The sequence below is a fragment of the Ambystoma mexicanum genome, chromosome 5q, assembly GCF_040938575.1.
Source record: "Ambystoma mexicanum isolate Mex_15411 chromosome 5q, UKY_AmexF1_1, whole genome shotgun sequence".
Taxonomy (NCBI): Eukaryota; Metazoa; Chordata; class Amphibia; order Caudata; family Ambystomatidae; genus Ambystoma; species Ambystoma mexicanum.
In genome coordinates, this window is record NC_090933.1 from 1,163,222,744 (window position 1) to 1,163,236,218 (window position 13,475).

Here is a 13,475-nt window from a genome sequence, read left to right on the forward strand (position 1 = left end):
AATTCTGGGTACTCCCGTTTGGGCTAAAATCAGCACAGGGGGTATTTACGTAGCAGCAAACCGCAGAAGGTTGGGGACGGAGGTCCTTCCATATTTGGACGACTGGTTGATAGGGCAAGCGCCTACAGTCAAGCTCACTTGGCAGTATCGAAAACGATAAAACTCCTAAAAGGTTTAGGCTTTTCAATACACAGCATAAAATCCTGCCCAGTACCCAGCAAAACGGTTCTCTTTCTGGGGACAGAGTTCGACACCACCATTCCCAGGGTAAGACCATCGGCGGACAGAGTAACAGCCATCCTCCGCTCGGCATCATTGTTCCTAGAAAAAGAGACAACCACGGTACGCTCTTTCAAATCCCTCCTGTGTATGATGTCCTCATGTATATTTCTCATACCAAATTGCAGACTTCGCATGAGACCAATCCAGGAGGCCCTGGCCCACCAATGGAAACAAGCTATAGGTGCATGGGAAGATGTAGTTCAGATACCTATGGCAGTACACAAGGCACTTCGATGGTGGCATACTCTGCCTAACCTGCTCCATGGGATGCCATTCTAGGCACCAACGTCTACTCTTCTCTTAAGGACAGATGCGTCTCTTTCGGATGTAGAGCACACTTGGCGGACCTCCAAACAAAAGGGGCTTGGTCAGAACAGGAATCACAACTCCACAGCAATGCCCTAGAGCTCAGGGCGATACGATGGGCTCTGAAAGCTTTCCTTCCAGTAGTGGCGGGTCAAGTATTGACCAGACAGACAGACAATACAACCTCTATGCACTACACAAACAAGCAAGGGGGCACACATTCAGATATCTTATCACAGGAAGCTCTACTACTATGGTCATGGGCCTTACACCACAAAGTCCAGATCAAGGCAGAACATCTCCCAGGAGTGTACAATGTTCTAGCAGACAAACTTAGCAGGGAGTACGCATCATCCCATGAATGGGAGCTAGACGAAATTGAAGTCCAATGGATTTTCTCCATTTGGGGCCACCAACAGATCGACCTCTTTGCCACTAGAGTCAACAGAAAATGTCAAGCATTCGCTTCAAGGTACCCGGAACATCAGTCAGCAGGAGATGCAGTCTCAGTGGACTGGACAGGGAAATTCCTTTATGCCTTCCCCCCATTCCACTCATAGCCAGAATTCTGCGCAGAATGAAGGAGCAGGATTGCTCCTTGATCCTAATGGCACCGGACTGGGCGCGACATATCTGGTACCCGACTCTGCAGCACCTATCCTGATGGCCTCCAATTAGCCTCCAGACGCATCAATACCTATTGACTCAGCAGAACCACAAAGTCCTCCACCACGAACCAGCGAGCCTCTTCCTCAAGGCCTGGTTCCTGATCAGTGCAAACTCATAAATTTGAGCCTTGCAGCGGACTGCTGGGACATAATCAGGGCCTCGAGAGCCCCCTCAACGAAAATCACCTAGTGCGGAAATGGACCTGCTTCTCTAAGTGGTGTGAAACATCTACGATGAATCCACGTACAGCTTCGGTAGAACAGATACTACCTTACTTATTCCATCAAAGTTCACCTGTCAGCCATATCAACATACATGACTCCAGAAGCAGTCATTACTCTCTCTTCCGGCTATCAAGATCTTCCTGAAGAGGTTGATGCATACTTACCCTCCTACCCCCTCATCAGTTCATTCTTGAAGCCTAAACACAGTACTAACGGCCTTAATGCAAACCCCTTTCAAACCCATTCACAGATGTGAAATAAAATTCTTATCTTGGAAAACTGCTTTTTTGATAGCCATGACATCGGCCAGGAGGATCAGCGAATTGCAAGCTTTGTCTTCAGAACCTCCTTTTACTTTGTTTCAGCAAGACCACGTCATTTCGAGAGCACACCCTAAATTTCTTCCCAAGGTCTTATCGGAAATGATGCTCACAGAGCGCATTGTTCTACTATTTTTCTTCTGGAACCATACCTCGGAGGCGGAAAGAGCTTTGCATTCTCTAGATGTGACTAGAGTTTTGAAATTCTACTTGCAGAGAACTAAAGAGTTCTGTTCATCTAACAGGCTGTTCATTGCCTTTTCTGGTCGCACAAAAGGACAACATATCTCCAAACAAAGTCTGGCAGGATGGGTTGCTTTATGCATCACCCACTGTCATCTATTGAAGGGCGACCCCCTCTCCAAACCGCCTTCAGCACACTCCACCAGAGGGAGAGCAGCATCAGTAGCGTTTCACGCTGGGTTACCCTTGAATGACATTTGCAGAGCCGCTACCTGGAGTACTCTGCACATGTTCGCTAAACACTACTGCCTAGCAGAAGATGGCAACAAGTAATCTGCAGTTGGACAGGCATTGCTCCGCAACCTCTTTGTATAAGGTAAGACCAGCCTCCTTTCCCGCCTTTTGCTGAGTAGTTAACCGTGTTTTGCTGCATGGTAAAGGTTTGTCAGAAATATTTTTCTGCATCTATGCTTATATATATTTGTATATGATGGTGGCATGCTTTAACAGTGTGGTGTTCTATTCAAGCATCAATCTATGAAGGATCCAATGCTGGAGAAGTCTTAGTTACTTACCTGGAACTGTATTTCTCCAGCATTGGTATCTTTCATAGATTCACATGCGCCCACCCGCCTCCCCTGAGAGGCTGCTCCTACGCTCAGGACCCATCATACTGTAGTTTCTATGGTTCAAAATCTGAAGATGGTTGGCTGCGGCGGAGCTTAAGCCCTAACACCCCATTGGTTGGGGTCATAAAGGACCAAAGTGAGGTGGAAGAACTACACAATAGAAGGGCTCATAGGCCACAATGGGGTATTTACATGCATTCTCTATGGAATAATGGATGTATATTAAAAAAAATGTAATAATTATTTTTATTACCAAGGATTCCCAATCTGACGACAGGGAATATTCAAGCATCTGAATCTATGAAAGATACCAATGCTGGAGAAATACAGTTACAGGTAAGTAACTAAGACTTAGATGTCAGGCGAGCTCTGAAGTTCTATCTTGAGAGAACTGAACTCAAGGGCTCCTCACAACTCTTAGTTACGTTTGGAGACCCAAAAGGGAAACCTGCTTCGAAAGCAACTATCTCCCGATGGATTTCTTCCTGTATTTCAGAGGCGTATACCGTTCAGGGCCTTCAGCCTCCAAAAGGAATTCATGCCCATCTTGTGCAGGCCAAGGCAGCTGCCGTTGCCTTCCAAAAATATGTTCCCTGGGAAACAATTGCCAGAGCAACCACGTGGGCTTCCCCATCAGCTTTTTATAAGCATTACTGCTAAGACCTGAGCTCCAGAGCTGATGCTTAGTTCGGTCATACTGTTCTTAAGAACCTCTTTCAGTAAGGGAATTCCATCCACCCGTTTTCCTGTGAGGAGTGCTTGGTAATCTCCCAAAAGTATGGAGGAAAGGGGACGAGACGTAGGAGTATTACAAAGTTACTCACCGTAGTGACTACCTTACTCCTAATCCATAGTCCCCTTTCCTCCATACGCCTGCATGCCGTCCCCTCTAATAAGTATCCTCTATTATTGCTTAAAGGTCTCAGACCTGGCGATAGAAACGGACAGAAGAGCGATGCGCAGGGTGGAGCTAAACAGGGCGGGGTTACGCCGCGTGCTGTACCCCGCTTAAAAAGAGAGGAAGGACATATTTTTCAAATTGATGCTTTTTTACAAAAGTGCTCTGGTCCCGTCCCATTGGACGGAATGTCCCAAAAGTATGGAGGAAAGGGGACTATAGACTAGGAGTAAGGTAGTCACTACGGTGAGTAACTTTGTTAGACTTGACCCTAGAAGAGCCTTGAACTTTTATATTAACAGGGTTTCTTAAATAAGACTGGACAACCAACTTTTTGTTGGTTACACGGGCCACAGAATGGGACAAGCGGTTACTAAGCAAACACTGTCTCTGTGGATTATACTGTGTATATCTGAATATTACAGCTTGGTGGGGAAAGAGGTTCCCGAATGTCTAAGGGCCCACTCAACTAGAGGTGTAGCCACTCCTACAGCCCGCCAGAGAGGGGTACCGCTGCAGGACGTCTGCAATGCTACCACCTGGTCTTCTGTGCATACATTTGCAAATAATTATTGTTTAGATTCCCTTTCGCGCCGGGAGTCCAGATTTGGAAAAGACTGTTTTACACAGCGTAAATCAAAATTTAGCTCTTCTTTCCCACTTCCTTCAAAGCACTGCTATGGGAGAATATCAAAGATGAGGAATATGTTGGAGGACATAATCCACTCGAAGACCAAATTACCTGGTAATGTTCTTTCAAATGGATGTTACTTCCACGTATTCCTCATCGCCCCTCCCATCCATTCCCTCTGTCAAGAAGGAGTTTCTGTGATTTACACCTTCCTCTCTGTTAACCTTCAAGTATTTCTCATCTTCGAGACTGATGTGCTGGTGAGAGGAAAAACACGAACTGAGGCAATGGGCGCGGTGCGTGCCTTATAAACCAGCATCAATGTCATACTTGAAGAGGACGGAGGCCCTCGAAGGACACAAGGTCGACGACACACAACGCCCCCTGCTGAGAAAGGTTTCCCAGCTGCAAACAGGATATCTGAGTATATCAACTTGGGGTTGGACAATTTTAGCTAGGGATCATCTCTGTGGACCTTCTGGTGTATAATACTTACCTATCCATTCCTTTGCATGGGTATTTGATTTGTATTGTGAATTATAACCTGGTGAATGTATGTAAGTATTTAGTTTGATGGTATTGTGTGATGTCTGCCTGCTTGTATTTATTTTCTTATAGTGTGTTTTGGCCATTATTAAATAACTGTATTTTTATACATCCTGTCTAAGTACAATTTGTGATTCCCATTGTGTGACCTCATTGTGGACCCCTTACAAGGGTACGATGTCTTCATCACAGGATGTTTTTTCGCTGGGTATTTTACAGTGAATTTTTTTGTTGAAAAAAGTCATCAATTCTTTTGGGGCGGTTAGAAAAATATATAAATTGGGTGTGGTTGTACGGGAATATAACACAAATTAAAGGGGATCGGGGTTTTGGGGGTAACTCCCCAAAAATAAAAAAAATAAAACATTCGATGAGTTTTTTCATAAAAACATCTGCAGTAAAAAACCCTGTGAAAAAACATCCTGCGATGAAATGACATGGAACCCTTTACAATTTCACCCCACTGAAGAACCTATCCTAGACCGCCTGTTACTGCTACCTAAACTGGTTTGGCTACAGCTTCCCAGAGTTGTCCCTGTCACAATATAGGTTGGCCTTCTATACATCTGTCCACCAGGCCAGAGTATAGAAAATCAATTCTAACACCCTCCATAATACAATGCAGCAGAAAATGCATCAAAATGACCCAGGCGATCAGCTGCCTCAGATCCGTATAATGGGCAACGTTTTTCTTACATAATCTGTGTATCTATTTCATCAGAAATGTTCTTTTTTCGAGTGGCTCAGCACTCGAATTTCACGTGTCGAACTTCAGATTCAAAAATACCGGATCAATGTCTCAACTTCATATGCAGAATTAACCGATAAAACTGCTAACTGCTTATATTTAACGGAGCTTAATGCCCGTTTTTGAACGTTTTTTTCTCTGAATTAATGCATTGCTTTGTGTGTGTGTGTGTATATGCTTTGTGTGTGTATATAAAGTGAAAAGTAAGTTAAAATCCCAGTTTTAGAGTAACATTTACTATGTCAAATATGAGAAATTACAGAGCACTAAGAGCTGGCATGCGGCGTATCGTAAACGAAATTGTCTGTTGGGAATGGGTTGTTTAATCTTTATAATTACCATTAATGACTGATTGTTGTTGTTCCTTCACCACTAAAACTGATAAATGACCCATCTCATCAAAAGGGCAAAGAAATAAATCTGTTGCAGAAAACACTGCACCATAATTAAATGCATGCTAAATTTAATAATTGTTCACTTTTTCTTTTTTTTGTTCTGAGATTGGTTTCAAAGACCAAGATCTCTTTTCAATGAGAAATGTGTTAAATCACATTATGCCTTCTAACTAAATTGAGATTGATAATGTGCTAACAATACGAGATTGTTATCCATTAAATGGACCTGAAAATGTGTCGCTCACATAGGACACAGAAAGCATGCTGTAATTATGTGTTCCTCAATTATGTTCCAAAAATATAGATTTAAATACATTTTATTCAATTTAAAATAACATGCTAAAATAGTGCAATGCCTACGCCTTAAAACTCCCATGAACATCTTCATCAAAGAACATACATTCTTTATCTTTATTCTTTTATTGGGTGAGACAATCTGCACAACCATTGGGATATGCATTCACTGCAGACTTGAGGAACCAATCTAATCTTAAGAGCAATTCTGTAAATACGGATGTTGTATAAATATACTTAAATTCCGCTGTCTTCCATTTGGACTAAACTCATATCCCAGACTCTTCACCAAGGTTTTGGGTGCGGTGGCAGCCCACCTGCGGTTGAGAAAGGTACATCTCTATCCATACCTAGACAACTGACTGACAAAGGCACACTCTCCGGAAGAAGTGTTGCAGAAAGGGCAGTTGACATGCAACACACTGTTCGAGCTGGGATTCTCGATAGAAGTGGCCAAATCAAAATGAATCCCCTCCCAGAGGATTCAGTTTATTGGAGCAGTGATGGATACTACTGTTAGAAAAGGCTCCCCCGTTTTAGACAGGGTTTTGGCAATACAAGTAATCACCTTTTCCATGGCCCGTCAAACTCTGTCGGCCTGTTGGTACTTAAGACTCTTGGGTCTTTTGGCATCTTGCATCCATTTAGCCTCTTATGCAATACCTTGGATGAGAACCACTCAATGACACTTTGCCAGCAGCTGGAATCACCTATTGCATCCCCAAAGCATAGAGATTTTGGTACCGATTCACATTCAGGAATCATACCCTTAGAAAATTTCACAATGGTGATGCCTGCACACACATTGTGGAGTCCCTCTGTAAAAGAGATGGAATGATCCCTCTGGACCTGAAATGATCCCTACCTACACGTCCCAATAAGGCAACCAATGGAAAGTTGTGAGATTCACAGTGATGGGTCCACTTTCAATACAGAGTCCTGCTGTGTGGTCTAAATTCAACACCTCATGTGTTCATGAAGATCATGAATGCTGTGGCTCCCGTTCTTCAGAGATGTTTTCCATGTCTATCCCTACCTGGACGACTGGCTAGTCAGGGCCAGCTCTCCAGAGAGGCCCTAGGATACGATGCAGGCACTCATTGAAATGCTATTTGATCTGGGGTTTAATCAACCTAAAAATGTTGTATCTTAATTTTCCTAGAAATCAAATGGGATACACTGAAACAGAGTATTTCCCACACACGAAAGAGTGAATGACAATCAGAAGGCGGTAAGCCATATCCTCAGCAGACATGCCTCATTGGTTGTAGGAACCAGTATATCATACGACGCATGGCAGCATGTCTTCTATCAGTACTGTATGCCAGACTCAGAATGAGTAGATTACAACTCCAATTATCAAGTTCATGGATCAGGAGAGGAGATCCCAATCCTTCAGGACCTCTATATCACACGCTTGCTTTGAAACAGAATCTCATGTGGTGGAGCATGGATGTGAATGTAATGTAATGAAGAGAGTGCCACTAGTTCAAGCCACTAGTTCAACCCTCGCCTTCTATAATGATCACAACAGAGTTGTCGCTGGAGGGCTGGGGAGCCACCCTGGATAGTTACTCAGTCCACCGAAAATGATCGTCTCGGGACAGAGAACAGCACATAAACCATTTAGAGGTCAGTGCAATAGGACTAGCACTCAAAGCCTTTCAACTGCTGCTCAAAGGCAGGGCAGTCCTGATCAGAATGGACAAATCCACATCCATGTTTTATATCAATAAGCAGGGAGGTACATGATCTGCTCTTCTCTGCAGGCTTGCAATTTGGGTATGGGCCCTGTCTCAAGCATTCACCTGTCAGCAGTACACCTCCCAGGAGACAATTCGGAGACCGTCAGAGCAGACTTGTAGTGGCCAACTACGAATTGGAACTTCATCCGGAAGCCCTATTCCCTCTGTTTAGCTCTTCGGTCATCTGGAGCTGTATATTTTTCCACAAAAGAAAGTTTTGTCCCTTTGCTAAATGGATGGGGACTGTCAGTCGGTCTTTGGGAGACACATTTGGCATCTCATGGGACAACCTGTTCTGTCACGCGTTCCTTCCAACCCCACTAATCCAGAAAGTAATTCACAAAATCCAGAGCTCAATAGAGTACAAGATGATTCCGGTTGCTCCTCGGTGTCTATCCAGATTATGGTACTCGGACCTGATTGCCACCTCCAGCCAGGGTCCCTTCCCTGTTAAAACAGCAGGGGCACATCTGCTAACACAACAGGGAGGAGCAGTGGTAGACCCAGACTAGCAGCCTGGTTGCTGAGCAGTTAACTCTGCATCATCTGCACTTATCGAACAGAAACTTGTGATAATCCAGAAGGCAAGAAAAGATTCCACATGGGTCCAGTATAACAGCAAATGGGGTAATTTCTGTTGTTGCGTGAAGGACAACAACGTGGTTACTTTCACGTGCTTCTTTGACTAGGTGCCTTCTTTCTCGGAACATTTTGCACAATCAGGAGTTTAGGTGGATGCTTGCTGCACCTATTTGTCAGCCATAGATGGCTATATAAATTAGAAGGTCTTAGTGGCTTATGTACATTAGCCTGTTTTTGCAAACACTATTGTTTAGACGTGAGGGCCAGATCAAACGCGGCCTTCATCCAGGCAGTGTTGAAAAATCTGTTTGCACAATAAACGCTCGCTAAGCCTCCTCCCATTGGACTAAGTCTGTTGTAATTGCCCATGCAATATGGAGGAAAGGGGACGGGACGTACGAGAAAGAAAATGTTACTACGTACAGTGAATTATGTTCTCCTAGTCCATAGTTCCCGTTCCTACATGCGTCCCACCATCCCCACCCATCCTAATACGTGTAAACTAGGCGGAGGCCTCTCTTCCGATGCATAAAAGGGGAACTAAGGTGTGATGCCAGAGGGCAGGGCTAGCGGAGTGTTGTCTCGTCCACAGCCACACCCCTGCTTGCCTTAATTTAAAGGGAATCGGCTTTATTGCGAAGAAGAAAGGGGACGGTCCCATCCCTATGCAGGGACGACCAAGCAGTATTTAAGGAAGGGGACTATGGACCAGGAGTACATTAGTCACTATGGTAAGTAACATTTTCTTTCTGTCATATTATTGAATTCATGCATGACATGCACTCTTTTCAAAGTACTAAATTCCCAGGCTGTTGTGAGAGCTTGAATGCAATATAACTTGGGTCAACCTTCATTGGGACTGTGTACAAATACATTTCACAATGTCTTGTGTGACTTTTCACCATACTAATGACACATGGTAAAGTATTTTTCAATGTTTTAACAATATGTACTCCATTTTTTAAAGCAACGGGAAATTTGGGACGAGGTTAGTATTCACTTCCTAATTTCTTCTCCCTCTCATGTTAAATCAGATGTTTGAATTGAATTTAGTCGAGGTACTGTAGAAGCAGAATATGAATTCATTACCTTAATACTTAAAACGATGGCAGTCTTATGTTCTATGTCACCAAGGATGCTGTGTAACTATGCCTGTATATAATCCAGTTTTCTTTCCCCAATTCAAAACAAGATTACAACTCCGATTCAACGAGCTATGTTCCCAAGAATTGCCGACGGGATGTCGTTGGTGACCAAGAATCAATGGAAACCCCATAATATTTAACATTTTTAAATGATCTTGCATTGCAGGCCTCAGAACATTTTTGACATATTGTAATTATTTTTAGATTAAATGTTGCATACAAACTGCAGTGTTATGAAAGGTGTTATCCTCCCATGAATTTGTGTCTTTTCATATGACGAAAAGAGTTAAAAAAAAAAGTCCCTGTCAGATCGTTTGCCAAAGTGGGTGTATCTTCTGAAATCTCTTACTTGGAACCATTGAAAGCCCCTGACAAGCACTATTTAACACATGCCAATGGATAAAGTATTTGGTTCTGGGAGCTATTGTTCGGCATAGAAAGTCCTTTTTGGACAGTCCCTCATTTTCTTTAGTCTTTAGTATTCGCTGCCATAGTAATGACTTGTACAAAAATGTCAAGTTTATTTCACATCAAGCGGTATGGACTGCAGCTAGCATTTAGCATCACTGACAGTGGACCGCTTTTTATTCATAGTAGGGCAAAATATATTCCCAACGTGACAGCGTGGGAGCAACTTGGTTCAAAGCTGCCGCATTTCCTTGGGTGGAAATATATTTACGCCAGTGTGATGGATTTTATTGAAACAAAAAAATACGTTTACCAAATGGGCCTCATTAGGAGTTGGGAGGTGCCGGTTAAATGCAGCGGTATTACAGTATAATGCTGCATTAGCACGCCGCCCAACTATGAACTGGAGGTAAATCTGCCAACTTCCTGCCCGATTTCGTCAAAATTACTGCGGTACAATTACTGCTGTGGTAATTCTGCCAAAATGCCCCTACGGACTCCTATTAAATGGGGATTAAAACCGCCACTTGTAATCAGGCTGTAATATAGCCAGAAACGGTAATTCTGTTTGGTGGTATCCCAGCGATAAATCCGCCAGTATACCACCAAACTTGTTATTAATCCCTATGGTTGACTGTTTGAATACACGTAAACCTCATGTTATATTTATTTTCTGAATTGCATGCTTAGTCAACGAAATATAAACCAGTTAGTGCTCTTTTAAAGTCATGCACATCTTTTACCATTACCTTTCTCAGGAATGTTCATCACTTTATCGTAAAGCAAGGGATATTTGGTTTATATTTCAATTCTTGGCTCAATCCGTAACCCATACTGTTTTTATTGATAGGGGCAGAGGCGGAGTACCAGCCTTACCAGCAAATGTACCAAGAGGAGCTGCAGCACCCAGGGGAGTTCCACCTGCAAGGAGCGCTGTATCTCGCGGGCGTGGGCTACCGTCGCGAACTAGAGTTCCACTTCCAGCAGCCTACCGACCTGCTCCTCCACCAGCGGCACTAGCAGCAGAGGCCTATGGGGAATATGTAAGTACTCTGGAATAAGTCTGTTTGCAAGTCTCCCAGTTTAGAGACCCTTGAAGGATGAAAGTTTGTAAGGAAATGTGTATCACATGCTTGACCTTTACATTTGAAAGGGTTTGGAAGACTGGATTTTTAGATTAAAGTAATTGTATCAACATAACCCCCTGTTTTTAAATAAGGTTATAAATAATTGTTGACAATTAGTTATTGTTTTCAAATGATAATTGCCACAGCAATTTTCCTACTCAATGATAAATCATCTTACTATAGAATTTGATCTTTTATAGATCCACCTGCTTGACTTATTCCCTGTTGTTACACTGGGAATCCCCCGGTGTGTGTGTATATATAATGTGAGAAATACAGCAATGAAATTGATTACTAAGCCAAATAAAGGCTTCAGATTGTAGCATATCCACGTCATTTTGGTTCTTTTACCCCCCAAACAATGAGGTGGCTAGGTTTTTACCTCCACCCAAGGCAGACTTCTTCAGTTTCGAACCTGTTGTGGGTGGGTGCATCTGAATCTAAATGGATAGGCTACAAACCAAGACCTTTTTCTGGCTTAGTGAGCAATTACATTGCTGTATTTCTAACATTATATATTCCGGGGATTCCCAGTCTGATGGGGAATAATTCTAGCATGTGAATCTATGAAAGATACCAATGCAGGGGAACTACAGTTACAGGTAAGCAACTAATTAATTCTTTACTTTTCTCAGGAATATGATGATGGATATGGCACTGCTTATGATGAACAAAGTTATGACTCCTATGATAACAACTATACCTCCCAAGGACAGAGGTAGGAATCTTCTTATTTTTATTAGATAAGGTATATACACCTATGTATGTCTACTGTTAACAGATTGCACTATTGCATTGTTTGATGTGTAGGGAAAGATAAGCCCAATTTAGTTGGAATTCCAGCAATCATATTTCACACTTTAGTCTAGTACCCTTATTTGGTGCAACTGCTCCTGATATCTGACTATGTATTCTCATTGGAAATAATAATGTACACTTTCAAAATCCTAAAGGATTGTAGCCGAAGGCTGTTGGTATACATGGACCTCATGCTCATGTTGCTGTCATCAAAACAGTTGATACCAGGGCTAGAAATGGCAAGTTGCTAGCAACATATCATCCCTAAATAGTCACTTGCACCCTCAGTTCTCTAAATACACACAGCCCACAATGTCTTACTCACCAAGAGTCAATTGCCACTAGCCAATTCATAGTGGCAAGTGCACATTTTGTGACATCACAGCCCACTGTCAAATTAAAACATGCTGTGTTTACCCCCAAAGAATATATTGCACATTGCTGACACTGATTTATAAAACGCATAATTGGTTGTTGGAGAATTTTAGAAATGATTGAACTGCTGATATTAGGGCCATCTTTCAGGGTTCATTTTAAATTATTTGAATGTAATCTTAAATGGGAATGTAATTTATTATTTCGGTAAATATCTTGTCTGCATTGTCATACTCTGCTAGGAGCTGTAGTCTTTCCTTTGCCTGTACAACTGACACAGTACTCTATCACACCCCAGCACACAGTTTGATTAGTAGAGAAACAGTTCTGTCACTGTGCCTTGGCTGTGGTTAGAATTGGAATTTGGAAAATACTTAATATTTAAACAGTTCTTACTACAAAACCCTTCTTTGTTGCTGCCTAATGCCCATACCCTTTACATGTTCCTGTAGCTGCCTTATCTTTAGCCCAACGGTCAGCTTGACTGTGAGCTCTTGTGGCCCTATTAATGCTTTACCTAGTATTTTAAGCACACAAATTACATTACATGATGTAGCAAACTGTGTCTTGACTGAACATTGAACTACTGTACTTATAATTGTGTTCCTTGCACACTTTATATTCTGCTCACCAGAGCTATATCAGTGGTTCTGATCAATTAATATTCATCCACCCAATACTCTGTAGTTTTCCGTAAGTCACCGTCTTTGGGTAGGACATGCCCAAGCCTGGGTCCCGAGTGCTTATAGTCCCAAATTACACCTCACAGATAACATCCAATAAGACCAAACCTTCTCCAACATGGGGTCTGGTATGGATTTACATGCCCATGAATATTCCCAGTCGTCATTCTGGGAATCCTCGGTAAAAGAAAAAACAGTTTCACTTTCACTTAAAAACTGTATTTCTCCAGAATTGGATCTTTCATGGATTCACATGCTTAGAATATTCCCCGTCGTCAGGCTGGGAATCCTCGGTAAGTTATTTAGACATTTTCCATAGGAAAAATTCGGACACTTTTGTGTCCTATATACGTCGTTTTGGGCCGCGCATGTAGGGGTATATATAGCTCCGCCCCCGCGGCTCCCTCAGATTTCAACCGTCTTCCAAAGTGGTGGGATTAGCTCGCGTAACTGCTATTTTGTACGGTTGTTCTTTCTACTTCTGCGA

General features: G+C 42.7%; 1 protein-coding gene across 4 annotated transcripts in view; it reads left to right on the plus strand.

Annotated features, from left to right (window-relative positions):
- KHDRBS3 (KH RNA binding domain containing, signal transduction associated 3) overlaps positions 1–13,475 on the plus strand; it is a 515,298-nt gene that overhangs the window by 307,822 nt on the left and 194,001 nt on the right. For 2 of the 4 annotated variants that reach the window (XR_011278672.1, XM_069621670.1), the window contains exons 6-8: positions 9,420–9,440; positions 10,856–11,048; positions 11,768–11,850. Coding sequence is in view for 2 of the 4 variants with exons in the window: in XM_069621670.1 (XP_069477771.1) it covers positions 9,420–9,440; positions 10,856–11,048; positions 11,768–11,850 (297 nt within the window). In the remaining 2 variants the exon portion in view is untranslated. The remainder of the gene's footprint in view (positions 1–9,419; positions 9,441–10,855; positions 11,049–11,767; positions 11,851–13,475) is intronic. The other 2 variants (XR_011278673.1, XM_069621671.1) reach the window with 1 other exon arrangement.